This window comes from Copadichromis virginalis, linkage group LG7 (assembly GCF_057382275.1).
Source record: "Copadichromis virginalis isolate Kocher_CV1m ecotype Utaka linkage group LG7, C_Virginalis_male_GT1.1, whole genome shotgun sequence".
In the NCBI taxonomy this organism is placed as follows: Eukaryota; Metazoa; Chordata; class Actinopteri; order Cichliformes; family Cichlidae; genus Copadichromis; species Copadichromis virginalis.
Window position 1 is genome coordinate 45,299,574 of NC_140624.1, and position 20,721 is coordinate 45,320,294.

Sequence of the window (20,721 nt, forward strand, 5' to 3'; positions counted from 1 at the left end):
GTTTGACAGCTACGTTCTTTTGCTCCAGGCGGCAGCGTTACGGTTGCCATGGTTACAGGGCGACGCTCTCTCTCTCTGCGACTGTGTGTTTCCTGGGTGAGAGAGCGCCTTTTCGTTGTTGTTGTTGTTGTTGTGCTAAGCTAACAGGCAGAATGCTACAAGCATAGCTCTAAAGAATGTAGCATCATGGGCAGTGTAGTCCGTGCTGCTGGGAGAATGGACTGCCATACACGTTATGTGTCTGTGAGCGCTAGGAGGGAGAAAAAAGGGGAGTGGAAAGGTACGAGCAGTCATCGAGCAAAAACGGGAGCTGGAAGCATGTAAATATAATAATAACCACTGCAGCCAAGAAGAGTGCCTGACGAGCCCAGTTGTAAGTAAGCTATTAAGACTCGACTGTACACTGTGTTCGTGTTTTCCTCCGAAAACAACAAGTTCCGTTGGAGCAGCCTTTCAACGCCTCTCTCTGTCTGTCGCAAGAAAAGTTGACCCACACAACAAAGTAGAGCTATTTTTCGGCTACCAGCCGACAGGGACCCCGCCGTATTATGCTGGGCTTACACTGTGCGATTTTTTCAGTCGCGCGATTCAGCTCCTGCTCAAACTGTACGATTGACTCGCAGGGGTTAGAAGTTCATAGGTCACGATGCAGGGTCTCACACTATACGGTCCGATGCTCTGATGCGACCTGAGTGCTCACACTGTGCGTCCATAAAATGAAGGTTATAACAGAAATTCTGTCGCTCGCTCTCCCTCTCCGTCTTTCACTCACACAGACACACCACCACCATCAACTTTGCTAAATTGCTAATGAAAAACATTGGTCAGGCAGCTTTGATAATAACTTATTATCAACACAATGATAACATCACGCAGACTGAAGAAGTCTAGGAGGCCACTGGACCAGCTTGACTTCCTGGTCATTAATGTGCGTCAGTGTGATAACTCCAAAGGCCGGAGCTCCCTCTACTGGAGGACTCATGACCCTACAGCAGTTTTACAGCTACTGCGTTTATAGTGGTCCCTCGCTATAGCGCGGTTCACCTTTCGCGGCCTCGCTGTTTCGCGGATATTTTGTGCGCAATTTTTCATGCTTTTTCTTTCCCTTTCTTTCCTTATTTTACAGCGCTTTGTGTTCTGCGTCCTGATTGGCTGTAGACCACTGTCAATCAATCTCGTGCGTGTCTCCTGCACAGTACAGAGCGCGTTCAGCTTGTCAAATTTACATAAATCTTTGATCGCTAGCAGTGTGACTCTGAAGTGCTGTACTGTGTGTTTGTAAGTTTTCTCCCCAACAAACACAACAATGTCGATGAAACATTTTTGCACCGTCAAAGGCACCTGCGGGTGTTTTTGGTTTCATTCTATAATACTGGACTTAATTTTCTACAAAGGTTTGAACTTTGAGAGTGTTTAAACAAGAGGGAAAAGCGTGAAAATGTTCATGTCTGTCTGAGAAAAGTGCATAAAGTGTGTAGTGAGGGGTTTTACAGCCTTAAAACATCTATAATAATTGTAAAAAATAAAGTTGGCTACTTCGCGGATTTCACCTATCGCGGGTTATTTTTTTAGAACGTAACTCTCGCGATAAACGAGGGACCACTGTACTATAAAACTGTCTGTCTGTGAACTGTGGTTCAAGATTCTGGCACATCAGGATGCATAAAACTGTTTCAGTTAGTTAGTAAGTTAGTTTAATTGCAGGCTGTGATGTTCATGTGGGTTCATGCCCCCAAACCCAATTTTTGTATTAATCATTTGTAAACGTGTAAATATGAAATAAATAGCAAGATACCATTAGCAAACTCTTTGTTTATTCTCCCTTGATCAGTTATTTATTTTACTTTATTTCACGCCCTCTTGCAGAGGCACTTTGCCCCACCACTAGAGGCCCGCACTAGAGAACCACTAACTAAAATACTCTATTGTGTTTTATTGAAGATGGTTAACATTTGTTCTTTTATATCTCCATATCTGTAGATGCATTGTATCTTTAGCTAAATGTGACTATAAATCTTTTCAAGTGTGATTAGTGTGACGCGAGACATCGTTGAAAGGAGGCACGTGAAGGTTAAGCCTTAAATGTTATCCAGTTGTTGATGATTAAACAGATGCTTGTACACGCAGATTATCAAAGGTCCAAGGTTTAGAAAAATACTGAGCATATATATATGTGGGACAAAAGTAAAACAGCAGCCAGGAGTGTGTAGTCGAAATCTTGGCTGACAGTTTGGCTCTGTCATGATGGGAAGGTTCACAGCTGTAATAGTTGCCCTTCTGTTTTCATGCATCTCCAGCACGTCAGGTAAGTGCACTGTATGATATATATATATAACAACATCATCAAGAAATGTGCGGTCTCTGGTTTTCAATCATGATGTAGTGAGTAGTAAATTTGCAACAACAGTTCTCACAAAAAAGCCTATATATTTTAAATGATACAACTTTACTATAACAAAATAATGTAAAACTGATTAAAATATTTCGTGAATCCATCATAATGTTCGATAATGAGCCAAATCAGCTGAATCAACACTTTAATCCACATGTTAGAGTGGAATATTTTGCCTTTTCTTTCACACAAGACTCCACACCTGAGCTTCTGTCATTTATTTTGAACAGGACAAACATGTGAAAAGAACTGTGGGAAAAACTTGGACTCATGTTCATGCCACACTACATGCACATCTCTGGCGAACTGTTGCGCAGACTATAAAGAGTACTGCGTGGATATATCTCCATATTCTGGGTCTCTTTTCGGTGGCACAGATTTTATTATACTTGATGCAAGTTTCGAAACGGCTTCAGAGATTGAATGCAGGTAAGACATCTGTAGTTCTGTAGAGCTTATAAGTGAACATTTTATTCATGTAAAATAACCGAATCCAATGGACTTTCATGGACAACTGTGTTATTTATGTTAACATTAAAGAGTTTAAATACAGATCAGAACCCTGCTAATCATTCTTTTATTATGGCAGGTTCAATGGCAACATTAGTACGGTGGGATATGTGGATGACGGAGGGACAGGCCATTGTATCTCCCCGCTGTTATATGAAACAGGATGGATTCCTTTTGAGATTTCATCAGACAATGGCACTACATTCACTAGAGCCGGAACTTGGCTTTCAGGTATAATACCCGCTAGATACTCTTACGGGTGTTATTAGAACCCATCAGTTTCCATTTGATATGGAGATCACATTAACCATGATTTTTTGTGCTGTTGCAGTTCATACCGGTAAGCTAGATTCTAAGTTCAAGGCGATTCTGGACAACTCAACAAAATGGCAGTACTATGGCACACCTAATGTTGGAGGCACTCTTGAGATGACGTGGAATACCTCTTTAGTAAGAGCAGAAAAGGTCAATATAGAGCTTTGGGGATACAGGGAAACAGGTTGGTGAAATTCTCTACATACACTTTATAGCTCACATGAGTTTGTTGACTGGAGAAATACATGATTTTAACCACAGTGTTTCTCTGTAGGAGAGCCCTATACAGAGTACTGGCTGGGTGAATGGCATTATTTATACTCTCTTGCAAAGGATCATCCTAATAATGGCTCCTTCAGCTTTTTGCCCAAACCAGCAGAGAACAGCTTTTCATCTTCGGAGCTCGGCTCTGTGCGCGTCAGCTCCAGCAGCCATCCTGACGGCATGTGGTACGTGCAAACACTCTCTGTGGTATATAGGCGACTGTTTTAATGATTAAGGATTTTCATCGTCCAAAGATCAATATTTATTAGCATTTAGTGTTCCACTGTGTGGCGAATGGGGATAGGTTCCTTTCACCCTCCTTTTCTAAATGTAAAAAAGCCTCTAGTCTTTGGTGTGTGCTTTCTGATATTTCTAAAGTAATGAATACACATATTATGTTTGATTATACACAAAAGAAATTATACATGGATATAAATTTCACCTCTGCCAAAAGAATGCCCTAAATCCTACAAGTTGAAGCCTGAAAAATATTTAAGTCTAAAAATTTAATTTCTACATGTAATATCTCTTTTACAATTGAGGTGTACAAAAAGTTCTGTTGGTTATGCTCAGGAATGTCCAGGCAGCGTGGACCGAGGATCACGCTCTGGCGTGGCATCTGGAGGAGAATTTCAGGAAGGACTCAGCAGGCTGGGCCCTGGATAAATGTCTGGCATGGGACGAGCTGGAAAATCAGCTGCCCAACTTCCTCAGTGAGATCATAGTCTGCCCCTGCACGCTGGCTCAAGCGAGAGCAGACACAGGCAGGTTTCATGTAAGTGAGAGGAGCAGAAAATAAAAACTTGGTTGCACACATTTGTAACAGCAATGCAAAAACTGTACTTTTTAAGTCCAACTGCTAAGGAAGAAGGGAACAACTACAGACAGTAAAAAGGAAGCACAATGGAGAACGCATGAGAACCTAACAGACAAAACAAAGAACACAGTCAAACTGAGGCTATAAATACACACGAGGTAACGAGCTAAGTGGAAACGGGAGGGAAACTAAACACAGCAAAACACAGTTAAGGTAAATAACAGGCAGGAAGTAAAACCAAAAACAATGCATGGGAAACAAAGTAAAACATGGGAATAAATAGAAACACTGAACACAAATGAACTGAACACTGGACAAAGAGATGAAGAGAGACACTGGAAAAAAAACCTCATGCATAGAAGCTGGAACTAAAAAAAGCCTAAAAAATATATTTGGGATTTAGGGGACTGAGAGATCATCAGCAGTTTAGATTTTTAATGCAGAAACTAAACGTGTGTAATTACTTCACATGTCTATGATGATTATCAGTAGCTGTTATCGTTTGTAAATGGTCATTGCTTATCAGTTTATGAAGGTCTCTCTTAATTATTTATGAGAACATGAAAGCTGAACATTTCAGATGTTATTGCCTCACAAATAAGGATGTTATAATATAATCAAAAATTTGTATGGTTTTATTGTTCATGGAAGAATTAAGCTTCTGGACTGGGTTACAACACCTCTACCCATCATCCACAGCACTTGCTATTTTCAAACGGGAAGCTGATCTCCTTACTTCAGGTTGCACAATAGAAAGTTATTCACAAACTGCAACATAACATCTCCATTTTTTCAACAATAAGCCAGACATGGGATATGTTTTCAAAGTTACAGTGAACACGTGATCACAGTGAATTGCACATTTGGCTGCCAGGTCACAGACATTTTATCTTTCTCCTCAGACTGACTATGGGTGTGATATAGAGAAAGGGAGTGTGTGCACCTACCATCCTGGGAGTGTTCACTGTGTGAGGGCTATACAAGCCAGGTGAGTCTTCTGGTTAGAGTGGTGCCCAGAGTTCAAGTATTTTAAACCCCACATATGCATTCGAATTAGGAAAATACGTAGCATATGTGCAGAATAAAGTTTTTTTTTCATTTTAAAGTATTTGTTTTAAGTTAAAACAAATCATATAACAAAATAGGGCTCATGTTTTCACTTGTTTATTTTTATATTTGGGCTGATAGTGAGCAGTAGTACACTTTGTACTTTCATTACCATATATCCACTTACTGTCAGGGCGCTGCAGTTAAACATCATGCATTACACCAGTTAAGTTTTGATGTAGGTACTAACCATAGCCCATAACCCATAATTATAACTAACTAGCTAAATGACTAACTATAGTCCTACTCAATAAATGCGCAACAGTTGGGGTGACTGTGGCTCAGGGGGTTGGGAAGTGCATCTGTAACCGGAAGGTCGCTGGTTCGATCCCCGGGCTCTCTGTCCTGGTCATTGTGTCCTTGGCAAGACACTTTACCCTACCGCCTGGTTTTGGCCAAAGTGGCCGATGGCGCGATATGGCAGCCTCGCTTCTGTCAGTCTGCCCCAGGGCAGCTGTGGCTACAACCGTAGCTTGCCTCCACCAGTGTGTGAGAGTGAATTCAGAGTAATTCTTATTATGTTAATGAAACACACACATGTATATCATCCTCGCCAGATACAGTCAGTGTCATGCATTCCGAGAATATAATATTTTCTATTATATCCAGTCTAGACTATGTCTAGTCTTTGTGGCAAAATCTTTATTTATGATCACACGCACACCTCTGTTGTACAGTAGCTTATTTTTGAGGTTACTTTATTGATCAAACATTGCAAACAAACTCCTACTCACTGTCTAACTTGCACTTGGTTTGTTTGAGTTGAGTTTTTGATTTTTCAACGTTGGATCAGTTTGTGTCGCTCCTATGCTCCTGTCTCATTAATTAGATTAGTGCAAAGTTTATTTCTGTTGGTTACATTTTTAAGATTGCACCTAAAAATACACAAAACGTTTTGTGTTTTGGCCTAAAAAGTGGTCATCATACTGTATGTATTAGAGAAACATAGTCTTGCATTTGGATTTATAAATACATATTTAGAAAATTCTCAGAATTTCCTTTTTAGCTTATTATTTATTCACGCATGTAAAAAAATGCCAACACTCTAGAAAAAAAGTCAGATATGTTAAAAACAGTATCATGCAGTATTATGTTCTTGTTATAAGCTTGTGCTGCCCACTAGAATGACTGTGGAGTCTTGTTTAAATTGGTTTTTTTTGCCTTTGGCTTTAACAGATTTTACTGACACTGTTTGGGAAATTTGTCCACAGTCCCAAGTACGGAGCAGGACAGCAGTGCTGCTACGACAGCACCGGCGCTCAGGTCCTGACAGCAGACTCGATTGGGGGTAGTACTCCAGACCGAGCGCATGACTGGGGTTCACCTCCTTACAAGAAACCTCCTCGAATCCCTGGACAGTCTCACTGGATATACGATGTCCTCAGCTTCTATTACTGCTGCCTCTGGTCTGACAACTGCCATTACTACTTCAAACACCGGTCCTCCAGTGACTGCAGGCGTTACAAGTCCCCCCAGTCAGGTGAGTTAGCCCTGGTATTACAGCGTGTTTCACAAGATTCGTTTTTAGTGTCTTTATTTTTGTTGTGTGTTTAATGTCAGCTGTGGTCTTTGGAGACCCTCACTTCATAACATTTGACGGCACTAGCTACTCCTTCAACGGCAAAGGGGAATACACTTTGGTGACATCAGCGGAAAAGCAGCTGACAATCCAAGGCAGAACAGAGCCTGTGACGGGTGAGCCAGTGAACTTTAACACTACCACTGTGAACAATGCTCCACAAATGCTGTCACTGAAGAAGAAAACTATTACAGCAGTTTATTTACCTGATTATACCACTATTAGAAACAACCAACGCCACAAAGCTGTCATCTGTTGCTATGAGAGAAGCGTCCTCTGACATCATCGAGGTACGGCTGGTCAGTGGTAACAGTGACCTCGAAGTGCTGCTCAACCAGAAAACGCTCTCATTTACTGAGCAGACCTGGATGGACTTATACGGTGAGAAACTGATTTATCTTATTCCTCATGATGAAACAAACTGGTTTTATTTGGAACCCTTTTAAAAACTGTATTCACTCCAAACATTTTCTTTGGAAGTGAGTGTACTTGTGGGCTCTCGTACTCTTGTAACATTGTGTTTTCTATTGTGCAGCTGATTTTACTTTCAATATCAGTTTGCTAAAAACCCAGTTTTACGCTTTCTTCTGTAAAGATTTGAATTCACAGGTTTCACACGGCGAAATCAAAAAGTTCATACTTGTGTGGAGAAAAAACATCAGCTTCTGTGTCGAAGGCCTTGAGGCCTTGCGTGTACAGCTATGACACTGACTATTATTATGAAGGAGCATGAGGTCTAGAGCCTGACCAGGAGCATCTTCCTTATTATTTCAACATGTACAAGTTTGTGAACAGTGAAACTGCTCCCCATCAGTGCTGACCTCTTCTGCAACGTCTTGACATATGAAGGACAACAGCCAGCCCAAATGTCCTCCACTGTTAGGCAAGCCATTGTGGAGATCTGCAAATGTGCAGTGGCTCGCAGTGCATTGAAACAGCAACGCCAACACAATATTTGCTCAGTAGCTGTCCTTTAAAACTCATGTGACTCCTGTATGAATTTCATTTTGAACGGTTGGTGTTTGCATGGAGTGACTTAAATGTAAGAGGCTCAAGGCAACCACCTCGAAAGGGATAACAGCCATATACTTATATCAGGTGCTGTCTTATATGTTATATAAGTAAAGGCTGAGTACTTCTTCCAACACTGCAGAAATCTATAAAGCACTGTTTTAATGGCACAACCTGTCTTTTATTCTCTCGTAGGTGCATTTCTGTTTTCTCCTACGTCTACAAATGTGACTGTGATGTTTCCCTCTGGAGCCGGGGTGGAAGTCCGACAGAGAGAGGGAACCATGACAACCACTGTGCTCCTGCCAGAGGATTTTAAAGACGCCACTCTTGGACTTTTGGGAAAGATGAATGGTGATGCCAAAGATGACCTTGTTTTCAGCAATGGGAGTGTTGTGCAGAACTCCAGCAATCCAGAGGAGCTGTTCAGCTTTGGGGCCAGCTGTAAGAAATCGCTAAACCTTTACATCACTAATTTGTGGGAAAACTGCTATTGTTACTTAATTTTTCTGAAGGAAGGGTAACAGTTGGCAAATCTAAGATTTGAGGTGGTTGAAAGACAGAACAGCACTGGTACAGGGATAGAGTGGTTTTCATTGTCGCCTCACAGAATGGAGTCCTGTGCAGGGTTTCCTCTGGGTACTCCAGTTCCTCCCAAAGATATGCATGTTAACGGGTGAATCTGTCCAAGTTGCACCCATGCTCTCAGCCTGTGACAGCGAGACCTTTCCACTGTGATATCACAATAAACATAAACATAAAACCTGAACATATCTTCCAGGTCTGATAAGTGTGATCAGTGTCGAAGTGCTTTAAACTTGCCACAAGGGGGCAATAGCTGTGGTTACAACGATACTTCCTGCCCCTGTAGAAGAATGTGGAGATGCAGCTTACTGTCCTGACCGCTGTAAACACTTACCTGAGAAGTTTATTGACCCAGTCAGTTTTTGTTAGGCAGGAGTGTAGAGTGCAATGCTAGCTTTCATGAAAACAGCAGAAAGCTTGGTTAGCAAAGTGCATCGCACATAGACAGATACTGACAAAGTAATATAAAAATAAAACTCTGAAATTTCAATCAAGGAAACTGGAACACAGACTTCTTTAACCGTCGGTTAGTGCAGTCAACTAGACATCAACCCTAACGTTTATGTCATTATTTAAAAGAAATCACCCCTGTTGCTTTGATGGCAAAATTAGGCAAAAAGACTAACCTCAAGTGGTCATCCAAGGAACTGCAGTTTTGTGGTAGGTGGTGGTTGGTTTCATTTTTAATCCCCAAAAGATGTCACATGAATTAAATCCATCAGTTTTTTTGTGATAATGCTCTCTGTCAGGGGTTGTGTCTGCTTTAATACTTAGAGCATGTTTTTCTATGATATTTGTGGTGGGAAATGAAGGTAAAGCTCTGTTTTTGTCTTACAGGGGCAATAGCCAATGAGTCTGCCTTGTTTACCTATGATTCAGAATACTTGTTGGAAACATATTACCGTGCCCCCAGACATGACACCAGTTTTATTCCAGTGTTTTTGGTTCCTGAGAGTCCAGATGATCCACTCGCCAATCAGGCAGCAACGATATGCTCCGGAGGAGGCTCTCAATTCTGTAGGTATGAGTGAAAACTTTGATTAGCCTTCTATTATTATAATAACAAACTGAATGTAAGTGTAATGTTTTTATGAAGCATATCTGCTTCAGATATGTCAGTAAATGTTAAACGGTTAAATAAATGTGTGCTAATTTTGCACATAAAGTTTAATTCGGCTACTAACACACTGATGATGTCACACGTACAGTGCATCAATTATATTATCCTCCACTGGGTGTAAAAACTACACATTGACTGTCTGCCACACACAGGAATACATGAGAAATACTGAGTAGCGTTCTGGGAAATAATATGGTATATGGCACAACTTGTTAAAAGACATAAAATCTCATTTTCTGATCTTTGCTTATGTGCTGTAGGTATGACATCCTGGTAGGTCGTAGTCCAGGAATCGGAAATGCTACGAGAATGTCTTTCCAGAGTCATGTTTCTCTTGTAGAGGATCTAAAACCAGGTAAAAAGCTTTAAAAATTATCCAAAAGATATTCCATTGTTTATTATGTACCACTTGGTATGACATTGTCATACTTTGCAGTATTATCCTGTGGGTGGCTTTCACCACCTGATAACGGGAAAAAGGAGGGAACTACCTACTTACAAGGAGCTAAGGTGCGGCTTTCCTGCAATGAGGGCTACAATCTCAAAGGATCAGCAGTGCGACTATGCCAGGCCGACGGCCAGTGGTCTGGAGAGGAGACACGCTGCGTGGCTTCCAGTATGGACACATCATGACATCAATAAATGATGAAATCAATAAATAGCAAGATTTTGATCTTCAGAAATCAACAGATGATTGGTGACAAAGGAGTGTGAAATGCACAAAAATATCATCAAATGACTTTCATACAAGCGTGTCAAATTGTAAAAACAAAGATTTAGCACGAGGATGGATCTGATCAATCATATTACATGCCTAATTTTAAAAATTGCGTCACTGGAAAAATACCTCAGAAGAAGTAGCAGCACTCTTACCTTTTTTTTTTTTTTTTTTAACCACGGGCCTCCTTTTCATTACTTATTTACTTATTTAGTAGTTACAAACATGCAGTGCAAAGAGATGTTAAGAGACGTGCATCTTCTTACTTCTTCAACTGTAATATATTGCCGGTATTTCTTGTTTGGATTTGTACTATAAACCTTGCGAATAAGCAAAAAAAAAGCTCAGCTTCAGCGCTCACACTTGCCCTGTAACTTCCCAAGGAAATATTGAAGGCTTTTAATTGTTACTCATAGGATTAGACATTCAAGATGTGCATTTATCAGCACCCAGTTCAATCAGATAATATGCAGGCAATGACCTAAATTTGATGAAAAACAGAAGTCTTCACAGAAAAGGCCGAATCAAAGAATGGGAAAGATTGTGCATGCATCCCGCTCTCAAAGGAATGAGGACTAAACCGAAAACCTAAATTAACAGCCCAGTTTTTTGCATAGAAAAAGTAAAAGCATCGCATCACGATCCTCTTAGAGATACCAGTTTGAATTTTTCTGGTCACAAAAATTAAATATCTGGAATTGATTTTCCACCATATCAGCCATCAAAGGGGAGGGTGATTCTCCTCATCTGTACAGCAGCAGATAGAATTTTTTTTAGAAGAAAAATAAAAGCTGAGGACGAGCAATAACTCTAGTAACAAAAGAGATTTCACTGAACTCATATAATGCCCGTCAGGAGATTATTTTCTAACCTACAAACTTTCAAGGGCCAAAGGTTTACCAAAGCCATTAGGATTTATTGTCAGGCTGTAGATCTTTCTATTGATAATGACGCATTTGGCCTGCTGATGTTCTTACATGAAAGGTCAGGGTACAGTCAGGATTTCTCATCTGTGACCTGCAAATGTCTGTAATAGCAATTTACAGAATAGTTGCTGAGATGCTTTTGTCTGAACAAAAAAGTAAAAACAACAACAATACAAAAAAGCAAAGTAGAAAAGTGAAGGAAATTTTGGCCAGTCTAGTGTTCAAGATCATCCTTTCATGCACCGTTGCATCATTTTCAGTGCCGTTGCTATTTTTAGATCTTTCCAAGAAGTCTCGTTGCACTTGATGTGTGCTGGAGAGGACAAAAAACAAACACACAAATATACAAAATCTGTACTGTGGACATGATACCCTCGTATAAGACTTGCACCCTTTTTTTTAAAAAACATATAAAGATCATGTTTTCTACTTTGTTTTTCAGCTAAATCAAACTCTGAATCATGTGGTTCCTGTTTGATTCTTACACACTTAACAATCAAGTCCCATTTTTTCCCCATTTGTCCTGGATAACTTGACTCAGTGGGAAAAGAGTCTCATTTAAATCTGTGCCTTCAGGTAATACCACAGGGATTGTGGCTGGTTCAGTCATCGGAGCGCTGACGCTAATTGTGATCATAACAGTAATCGTGCTCCACTCCAGAAAACGTAAAAGGTACAGTAAGATATTACTTAATCTTATTAGTGGATGAATAAAGTGATGATATGCACTCATTTTATCAGGATTATGTTATAGTACCTGTTGCTGAGTGAAAGTTGAGTTAACTTTTATTTTGTATCCCTTTCAATTTCAGAAAAGATGAACACTCAGCAGAAACGGAGAGTCATTAGAGCTTAGGGGAGAATCCACAATGACACAGCTATAAATGTAGATTAAACATTAATCTAGCTAAACAGGTAATGGGTAAAACATTAATCTAGAAATGGAAGAGGCTATGTCTATTTATTAACAATGTCCAAGACCAAGTCGACTGCATGTGAACTGTTAATACTATAACTGCTAGCTTCTATATACTTCCAGCCTCCTGTCTACACTAATAAGTTGACTGCTGTTGTCGTGATTCTGACTCCCAGGTATTTCAGGCAGAGCTGGACACACCAGGCTCCTGTGCTGGCTAAGTTAAATTATGGTAAACAAAAGAAAACGTTTGATGTGTTAAACAAGTGTCTGCCCCCATATTTAAGGCTTGATTAGTAGCACGTAGTTGTGTAACACTATTTTTAAGCACTCCCAATAAGATAACTTCTCTTCATAGTCGCTGAGTTGCTTTTGTTGGGTTTGTTTAAACTAGAGATGGACCGATCCGATATTACGTATCGGTCCGATACTGACCTAAATTACTGGATCGGATATCGGAGAAAAATAAAAAATGTAATCCGATCCATTAAATATCACGAAAGCACCTCACAAAACTTGCAACACGCTGTAACTCACCTCAGGTTAGCACGTCAGAGCAGTATGCATCGTGATAGAGCGGCTGTGGCATGCGGGACCTGTCGGTGGTCTGGATAGCATGTGGAGCTTCGCTAGCAACCCGGCATTTCATCTCCGACAAAGTTATCCCCGAGAGAAGTAAAGCAAGTGTGTAAGTCCATCTCTTAATGTTTGTAAAGCATTCCTGCGTTAAGCTTAACAAGCGACTGCCTCTTCTTGCTGCTACTTCAATCATGAAACTGCTTAACGATCAGCTGATCGGCTTTTCTGTCGCGAGTCTGTGTCTCTTGTTTGCTTTTGGCCCACTTTGCACCAGAAAGAGGAAACCAGCGGCTGAACAACAGCAGCACGTTTAAGCTTGATCAGCTATTGTTAGAATGTATTTAATGTTACTTTCTACTCGAGGATCTTTTTCTACGTAGCTGACGCTGGTAACTGTGCAGGGGCGGATCTAGCAAAGTTTAGCCAGGGGGGCCGATAGGGCATTAACAGGGAAAAGGGGGCACAAAGACATACTTTTCTTTCTTATTCTCATTTAAAATGTCTAGCTTTTAATAAATAATTATCTGACAGCCAAAGTTTTAATTTGATGCAAAATGAATAGAAGTCCATTACTGTATATAGTAACTATTAAGTCTAATATACCCTAGTAAGCTATAGTAATTTTTCCTTTGGGAAGGTACCATCTGTGCAGTCTGCAATTTTGTTGAAGAAAGATGTTGAATCTATTTAATATTTCTTGAAAAATAATTGATTTCTGTGCATTTTTTTTTCACACTGCATCAAATTAAGGTTGATTACGGCGATTAAGCATCATGAGGTGGAGCGTGAGGGGTGGTTCCCTATTTTTTATTTATTTATTTTTGTTGTTGCTGGGAGTTGGAACCCTATTAGTTAGGTTGCTTAATATTTATGCTAAGTACTCTTTAAAATACCAGAATAGGGAGGATGGTGTAGGTTTAAGTTTATTAGATTGATCAGTATTGCTGTACTATGAAATATTTTTTTTTGCATACAGGTATAACAGAATAGCTTTAGTGTAGTTGTTGTTTTAAACTTGAGTATGAACTTATACAAAATGCAGCAAGATATTTAAAAAACAGTTTTGTTGATTAAAAAACACTATATCGGATTCATATCGGTATCGGCAGATATCCAAATTTATGATATCGGTATCGGTATCGGACATAAAAAAGTGGTATCGTGCCATCTCTAGTTTAAACAGTATTTGAAGCAGGGCTGGATGGAGTTATGTGTGTCCCCCTTATAGATGTCAGGTCTCTCCTACTGCCATTGCAAACTTTGGACAATTTAAAGTTTGTCAGTCCTCGGGCGACCAACTCGTTGGACTCGGGGCTCCAACAGTTGCTTTGTCTGTTGATTAGCTGCTCCTGTGGGAACAGGTTCCTCTGCACAGTTAGTATCTACATACAGTGCAACACATTTAACCTCCGTTTGTGTTGAAAAGTCAAACTGTGTTGCATTTCTTTTGGGTTTAGTATTGTTTTAATGTCATTCAGTCATTCAGTAAAATACAGCACCCAGTTTATTAGATAAACTGATGAACTCCAGCAAACTGCTCCTTGCCACTGCCTAAACACTCCTCTTATGTCAAAAACTAATATAAATATTTGAACTATTGTGTATGTAGAGAAGAAAACGCTGCACTTTCTTGGTTGTGTATTTCTTAAATGTTAATAAATTCTCTTATACAGTTGGCTGTTTTTAAACTGTATTAAAATATAATATGAGAAGGTGAATCTTATTCTTGAATCAAACTAACCAAAGTTTTTTGGCACACACATATGACTCAGACCCAACATCACATTGTTACTGTGAGTTTCTGAGCCTTTTGCAGTGCTGTACATTTACACTGGTATGGTGAAAACAATATTATAACATGTTAAGAGCAACTAAATCCAAGACGTGGCATCTTACAGCTCAGGTGTATGCCTAAGAATGATTATATTTAGTCCTGATTGTTTTAGTCATACCTATATATGAGTACTAATAATAACTTTCTGTATTTATTCTCAGATGATCCATAAATGTAATGTCAACTTTCCAGTCCTTAAAATACACTTTAACTGCCCTTTGGGGATAATTTGACTTCTTGCTCTTAAAAGATTTCAGATATTTCCTCATTAATAAATTCATTAGTAAAGTTCCACCTCAGATGCCTGGTTGATTTATGAATCTCAAGCTCGGTTCATTATTTGTTCAGCATATCACCCTTGTTGCCCAGATTCATCTGTGCATGTGAAATTCCTCACAACCACTCCACTGCGTCAGTCTCTCAGTCTGTCGCTTTGTCCTGGCTGTAAACACGTCTTTAGTTTGTGGTAAACAACAGTTTGTCTCACACGTTTATCGCGTTATTGTTCTCGATTTGATCTCATCTTTTCAAGTCAATCTTGGGTTCAGAAAGTGAACGTAACACTGTTGTTTACTGTGTTACTCTGAATGTACGTGCTGTTCCCTCACGCAACCCAAGGCTGTAGTTTCTTTGGACAAAGAGCACCAGTATGTGACAAGACTGCAGAGGCCTCTGCTGAATAACCTTGCTTCCAGAGTCATTCACCAACAACTTGCCACAGACACTCCAGAGATATAAATACAAATGATTAGCATTATCCCCTCCATGTCCCGGGCAACCGAGGAGTAACTCCCAGCTCATCTCATAAATCATTCTCATCCTTTGGATCACTCTTACTGCCACGCAAGTGTTAAAATGACCCACCCGGGTATTTAAAGTGTGAGACTGGACCATGCAGATGCCAAAGAACGCCTTTCCTTGGACCTCCTGCGCACTTTCTGTTAGGCAATAAAAATACAGCTGCTCTGTTGTTTGGATCTTGGTGATCAGACGAGACTTGTTTGTCACAGTGGAGTGAAACTCTTTGCAGACCGGTTCCTTCATATTGATCTGATTTTCTAGGATATGGGTGAAGAAAATAAAATATTATCCCGTCCAATTTTCCGCCGAGATGTGGAATGGGATCCTTTTCCAAACTGGACACAGCCGAGCCGTATCTTTGCTCAGGATTTTGGTCTTCCACCCTTCCTGGAGCCCGGTGATCTGGACTGGCTAGACTGGGCGAAGAAGAGACTGGCATCTTTCTCATGGCCAGGGTACACACAAAGTCCCCTTCTCCCCCCATTTATTGGTATGCGACCCACAGACCAGAAGGGATTGAGACAACTGACAAGTGGAGTATCAGAGATCCAAACAGGGCCAAACAGCTGGAAGATTAATCTGGATGTTAATCACTTCTCACCTGAAGAGATCACAATCACAACCAAAGAGGGCTATTTACAAATATCAGGTAGTGTCAGTTTTTTTGATCATAAGATAGATTTATGATGAAATACGTGATGAAAAGTGTAAAAAACACTTTTGTTTGCTTCTTTTTCATTTCAAGGAACCCACGAAGAAAGACAGGATGAGCATGGACTGGTTTCAAGGTGCTTCACTCGTAAATACAAGTAGGTTGTCAGAGAACACTGTGAGTCATTTCTATTTATCTTTTCTTGGAAATTGGGAAATAGCTATAGTGATTTACTAATCAATCAATCAAGCCTTTATTTTTCACATGCAATGTTACACATACATGTTACCTGCAGTGAAAATTTGACCCCTTCCGACCATAAATGCATTACATCACATTGGGAAGACAGATCGGAAACAGGTAGGATGGTAAGAAAAACAATGAAATACAATACATGAGGGGAGACAAGGAGAAAAAGAACTCCTCTCAGACTGAGCTCCTACAGGAGAGCAGTTTGAGAACAGAAAAAAAACCCACACCTCAGCACAGAGAAGCACATGAAACTTCATATCTTCACACCATAAAAACACATGCGTATCGGGTATGGAGTTTGCCGATGTGGACAACAGCCCCATTAAAACATACATGCAAACATTAAGTATATAAGAGTTTTCCGTTCAGAGTTTTTATCATTCGAATGAGCTTGAAAGTCAATATTTAGTATGACTACCTTTATCTGTCTACACAGTTTGAAGCTTTCTGAGAATTTCTATAAGCAGTTTTAAGGAACAGTTCTCCAGGCTTCTTGAAGGACATTCAAAGCTCTTCTTTGGATGTTGGCTGCCTTTTGTTCTCTTCTCTGTTAACATGAGTCCACACTGCTTCAATAACATTTAGGTCCGGGCTCTGGTGAACACGCAAATCAACAGAAGGATCAGTTGCACCCGTTAGGTCCTACGTTTCGTCTCTGCTGGATTTTCCCCCTGTTTCTTAAGGACATCATTTTCAGATACCGGTCTTCTGCTTTAGACGGTGTTTTATGCTTGCCACTTCTTCTTTTGTCCTCCAGTTTTTCAATTTCCTCAACTTTTTTAAGGACACACTGCACACTAGGCTGAGATGTACCAGCTTAACAAAGGAAAAACTTTGAAAGACCTTCAGAAACTATTGGATGGCTATTGCTCAAGATCACTTTCAGAAATTATAAGAAAATCTGATTCCTTGGAAGGAAACTATAAAGAAATGAGGGGTGGCACAATACTTTTAAACAGTATGTATAGCTTACAGAAGGTGAGGATATCAACACATACACAGATGATTCTGCAGCAATAATAGAGTTTGTATATATATATATATAGGTTGTAATCTATTTAATTAGTCTCTCAAAATGTGTTAAACATATATATGTTACAAATACACTGTTCTGTTAGTTGCTTACCAACTTTCTTTTCATTTCATTAAGGTTGCCACAGGGGGTTGACTTGCAGCAGATCAGTTCATCCCTGTCTGCAGATGGAGTCCTGTCTGTAGAGGCCCCTGTGCCAGGGACCTCAAGCAGCATCCCAGGCAATGAGATTGTCATACCAGTTCAGATCAGACAGAAGCAGGATGAACAAAAGGATGAACCAGTGAGCAGAGCTTGATGTAGCTCAGGTTATGTGTAGCAACCTTTGCAGCACTGACCTAAAGAGAAAATGTAATTGTTCTAGCATTGCAAATTTACTAACCAGGCTGGTTTATTTCCACTAGAGAACATTTCATACTGTTCAACATAATAATGTGACACTTCATATGTTTTCAGATCAAGATTAGATTTATGAGTTTGACCTGAAACTTGATATGATGGTTTCTTGACGAAGCAGCATTATAAAGCTGTCCTGATATCACATAATCCCTAACAAATGAAAATAACAAATAAACATCATCCTCTGTTCATAAATGCATTCTTACTTTGGCAGATTGCAGGATTAAGAGAATTCAGTTTAATCTGTAGTAGCTGTGCTTCTTAAGGTATGCAGAAAATTCTTGTCAAACAGTCCACAAGAGGGCATTGAAGTTCTACTTAGAGTCACATTAGGGAATTTATTTCCTCCTCATGAGACTTCTTTCATCATGTAGAGATTTATAAACAGCTCTTCTCTAAGACCACCTATTCAGGGTACGCCTTCCAGGTTAGAAGCTTGTTGCACAGTATTCGTTTTTAAAAAGATTTATAATACATACATAAAACAACGAGCAAAAGCTACAAATAAAAAAATAAAATAAAGCTATTCATCAACACTAAATGGAAAAAGTGATGTGTAATGTTGCTTTTCTTCTCCAGTCCATTTAAGATAGGGCCATGCCAACTTAGGGTGAGTCAGGCTCTCCCCAAACGTAGCCAAGATTTGTCTGCTATGGGACTCTTACGGCAATGTGATGGCTCGCTGTGTGCAATTTGTGAGGCAATCTGTAGGGACATCCCCTAGCTCATACTGTGGGAGGACAGACTTACTTCTCTTTAATGGTCTACAGACCAAAAGGTTCATAGGAGACGAGCAGTGTTGCTCATAGACTCCATTTAAAATTCTCCATCAGTTCACAGCCTTCAGAGCTCGGCAATAATAGATCCCGACAACACGTGTGGTCATTGTCATGTTCTTGGTGATGTTGAGCTTGCTACAATAAATATTTCTGCACACATTTGGGTGTGACTTTTTTTTTCCTGAGTAAGAGTTGCACAACACAGTGGCAGTTTCATCTTGACTTGAAAGTGTCTAAAAAAGTCTGTCCCCATGCTGAAGTCAAGGGTGACATCTACTGTTGAAACAGAATACTACATGACAAATGTTTGGGGTGAAAAAACAGAAGGCACAGTGAAAGTACGAGATTTTGACATTTTTGTGAGCGTCATTTGATCAGTAGAAAGCGGCAAATCAAGTGTCACAAAGAAACAGATGAATGGCAGTCAGCATGCTTTTTCTGAAATAGAAAATACTGTTAATTATATGTACTTAAGATACAAATTGTGAAAAGAACTGTACATTTGCAAAGTCCTTTACTAGCATTTACTACCAATGTGTAAAGCCAGTTCAAAACTAGAGAAAGTCAACATTTAAAAAATAAAATTGAAATCGGCTGCCACTCATATTTGTTTTTACCATTTTTTTAAATACTTGAGTTTGGTTTCTGGCATGATTGTCTGTTAACTCCATCATGAGCATTATTGGAGGGAAGGGTAGATCCTGGGATTTACCCAGTGTTAATGCTAACATGTAGCTAATTTGGTAACAAAGTGCATGCGTAATTCAAATATTAAATATGATGCTAACTTTAGAAAAAACAAGCTAAAAACAAAATGTACTAACAGTTGAAACAAATCAGCCAAATCTTTGGGGTCTTTTACCAATAAACTCTAAAAGTTGTTTCAGCTGCTCCCTTGTCATAGGCATGCTTGATTTGGCAGTTTTACACCAGATGTCCTTCCTGACGCAACCCGTTTGGAGTTTCCAAAGTGGAAGTAAACTATTGACCTTTTGCTTTCTAAGCAAATTTATCAACCACTAAACCACTGGAAGCATCTGCAAATGAACAGGAAAAAATGTCTCATCTTTCACTTCTTTCACACATGGCAGCCACACCCCTAACAGTGCATAATGCTAGCTAGCTTGATTAGCAAAGTGCATTCATAAACTGTATGGTTACAATGCACAGACACATTAGTGTTTAACAGGCTTATAAAAAGTAAAAACTTCCTGGATGGTCTGTAGCATGTATCAAGCCCTAGTATTAGTATAAAAGTCATAACACCTGCCAGTGTTAGGGCACGTGTCAGTCATTTGTTTTAACCATTTCTTTATTGTTTTTTCAGACTTAGAAGATAAAGGTACGCAAAACCAACTGAACAATGGTCGGAGGCTCACATATAAACTAGGATACATTATTACTTGAATTAAAAGTGTTCATAGTACAACTGTTATTGTTAATATGCAGGACCAAAAAGGATTCAATATAACTTTGCGATTAGACTGATAATTGGTAAGCAAATTTTCTGAAAGACACCTGCTCTATCTACATCTGCTGTATTTCTAAGTGTATCCCTTTAGCCACCTATTGAATATTGGAGGTGTCTCAGACTTCCAGGATTGTATCAGAATTTTGTTGGTGGCTGACAGCATGATAAGAAAATTACTTCAAAAAGTCTGTCCGTTAGGCTGAACAAACGGCTGAGACAAGGTTCCTAGATTGGTTGAAGATTTCAGACACATAGTTAAAGTGATCATCTCCACACTCTCTATCACCAGCCTTAGAGTTGTTATGGGGGGAAAACTACTCACAGAGGCCAAAACTGATTTCTTTACCAGGTGGTAATCATGCCTTTAAATGCTCTAAAGTTGAATATTTTAACACGGGAGCCCATGGGGATCGACTCCCTTCTGGAGCCAGCCTCCAGTGGCCACTAGCGGAACTGCAGTTTCTGGCGCCTCTTCTCTGGAAGGTTGCCCCTTCAGCACCACGGAGAGGGACCCCCACCCACCCCCAAATCTATGCCCTCTGTCTCCCTCCAGCATCCACATGGAGTACTGGCAGGAATAATAGCACCCATCAGTGTTTTTCGTTACTCTACCTATACTGCAAATTACAGACAGCTACAGAATTGTTGCAATAATTAACAT

At 39.8% G+C, this 20,721-nt stretch overlaps 2 protein-coding genes across 3 annotated transcripts; both read left to right on the forward strand.

Annotated features, from left to right (window-relative positions):
* The first annotated feature begins 1,590 nt into the window (after positions 1 to 1,590).
* On the forward strand, positions 1,591 to 12,645 carry LOC146705834 (sushi domain-containing protein 2-like). 2 transcript variants are annotated; one of them, XM_085463674.1, is made up of 16 exons: positions 1,592 to 2,305; positions 2,623 to 2,821; positions 2,982 to 3,133; positions 3,234 to 3,401; positions 3,492 to 3,666; positions 4,055 to 4,256; positions 5,201 to 5,286; positions 6,617 to 6,885; positions 6,966 to 7,100; positions 7,210 to 7,365; positions 8,191 to 8,439; positions 9,418 to 9,601; positions 9,961 to 10,055; positions 10,137 to 10,316; positions 11,921 to 12,017; positions 12,157 to 12,645. In XM_085463674.1, the coding sequence occupies exons 1-16, from the start codon at positions 2,242 to 2,244 to the stop codon at positions 12,191 to 12,193; spliced, it is 2,448 nt and encodes an 815-aa protein (XP_085319800.1). In that variant the 5' UTR covers positions 1,592 to 2,241; the 3' UTR covers positions 12,194 to 12,645. The 2 variants fall into 2 exon arrangements, with proteins under 2 accessions (XP_085319801.1, XP_085319800.1); XM_085463675.1 differs by lacking the exons at positions 10,137 to 10,316; positions 11,921 to 12,017; positions 12,157 to 12,645 and having other exon boundaries at positions 1,591 to 2,305; positions 9,418 to 9,597; positions 9,961 to 10,044.
* A 2,577-nt stretch (positions 12,646 to 15,222) lies between these two features.
* On the forward strand, positions 15,223 to 18,748 carry LOC146705835 (heat shock protein beta-1-like). Its single transcript, XM_085463679.1, has 3 exons — positions 15,223 to 16,123; positions 16,220 to 16,283; positions 17,529 to 18,748. Exons 1-3 carry the CDS (start codon positions 15,739 to 15,741, stop codon positions 17,707 to 17,709), a joined length of 630 nt encoding a protein of 209 aa, XP_085319805.1. The 5' UTR covers positions 15,223 to 15,738; the 3' UTR covers positions 17,710 to 18,748.
* The last annotated feature ends 1,973 nt before the right edge of the window (positions 18,749 to 20,721 follow it).

Coding starts and splice junctions, on each gene's coding strand:
- LOC146705835 (XM_085463679.1), top strand. CDS start 15,739: ATGGGTGAAGAAAATAAAATATTATCCCGTCCAATTTTCCGCCGAGAT. Junction 16,124..16,219: donor GGGCTATTTACAAATATCAG/GTAGTGTCAGTT, acceptor TTTCATTTCAAG/GAACCCACGAAGAAAGACAG. Junction 16,284..17,528: donor TGCTTCACTCGTAAATACAA/GTAGGTTGTCAG, acceptor CATTTCATTAAG/GTTGCCACAGGGGGTTGACT.
- LOC146705834 (XM_085463674.1), top strand. CDS start 2,242: ATGATGGGAAGGTTCACAGCTGTAATAGTTGCCCTTCTGTTTTCATGC. Junction 6,886..6,965: donor TTACAAGTCCCCCCAGTCAG/GTGAGTTAGCCC, acceptor GTTTAATGTCAG/CTGTGGTCTTTGGAGACCCT. Junction 10,317..11,920: donor GACACGCTGCGTGGCTTCCA/GTATGGACACAT, acceptor CTGTGCCTTCAG/GTAATACCACAGGGATTGTG.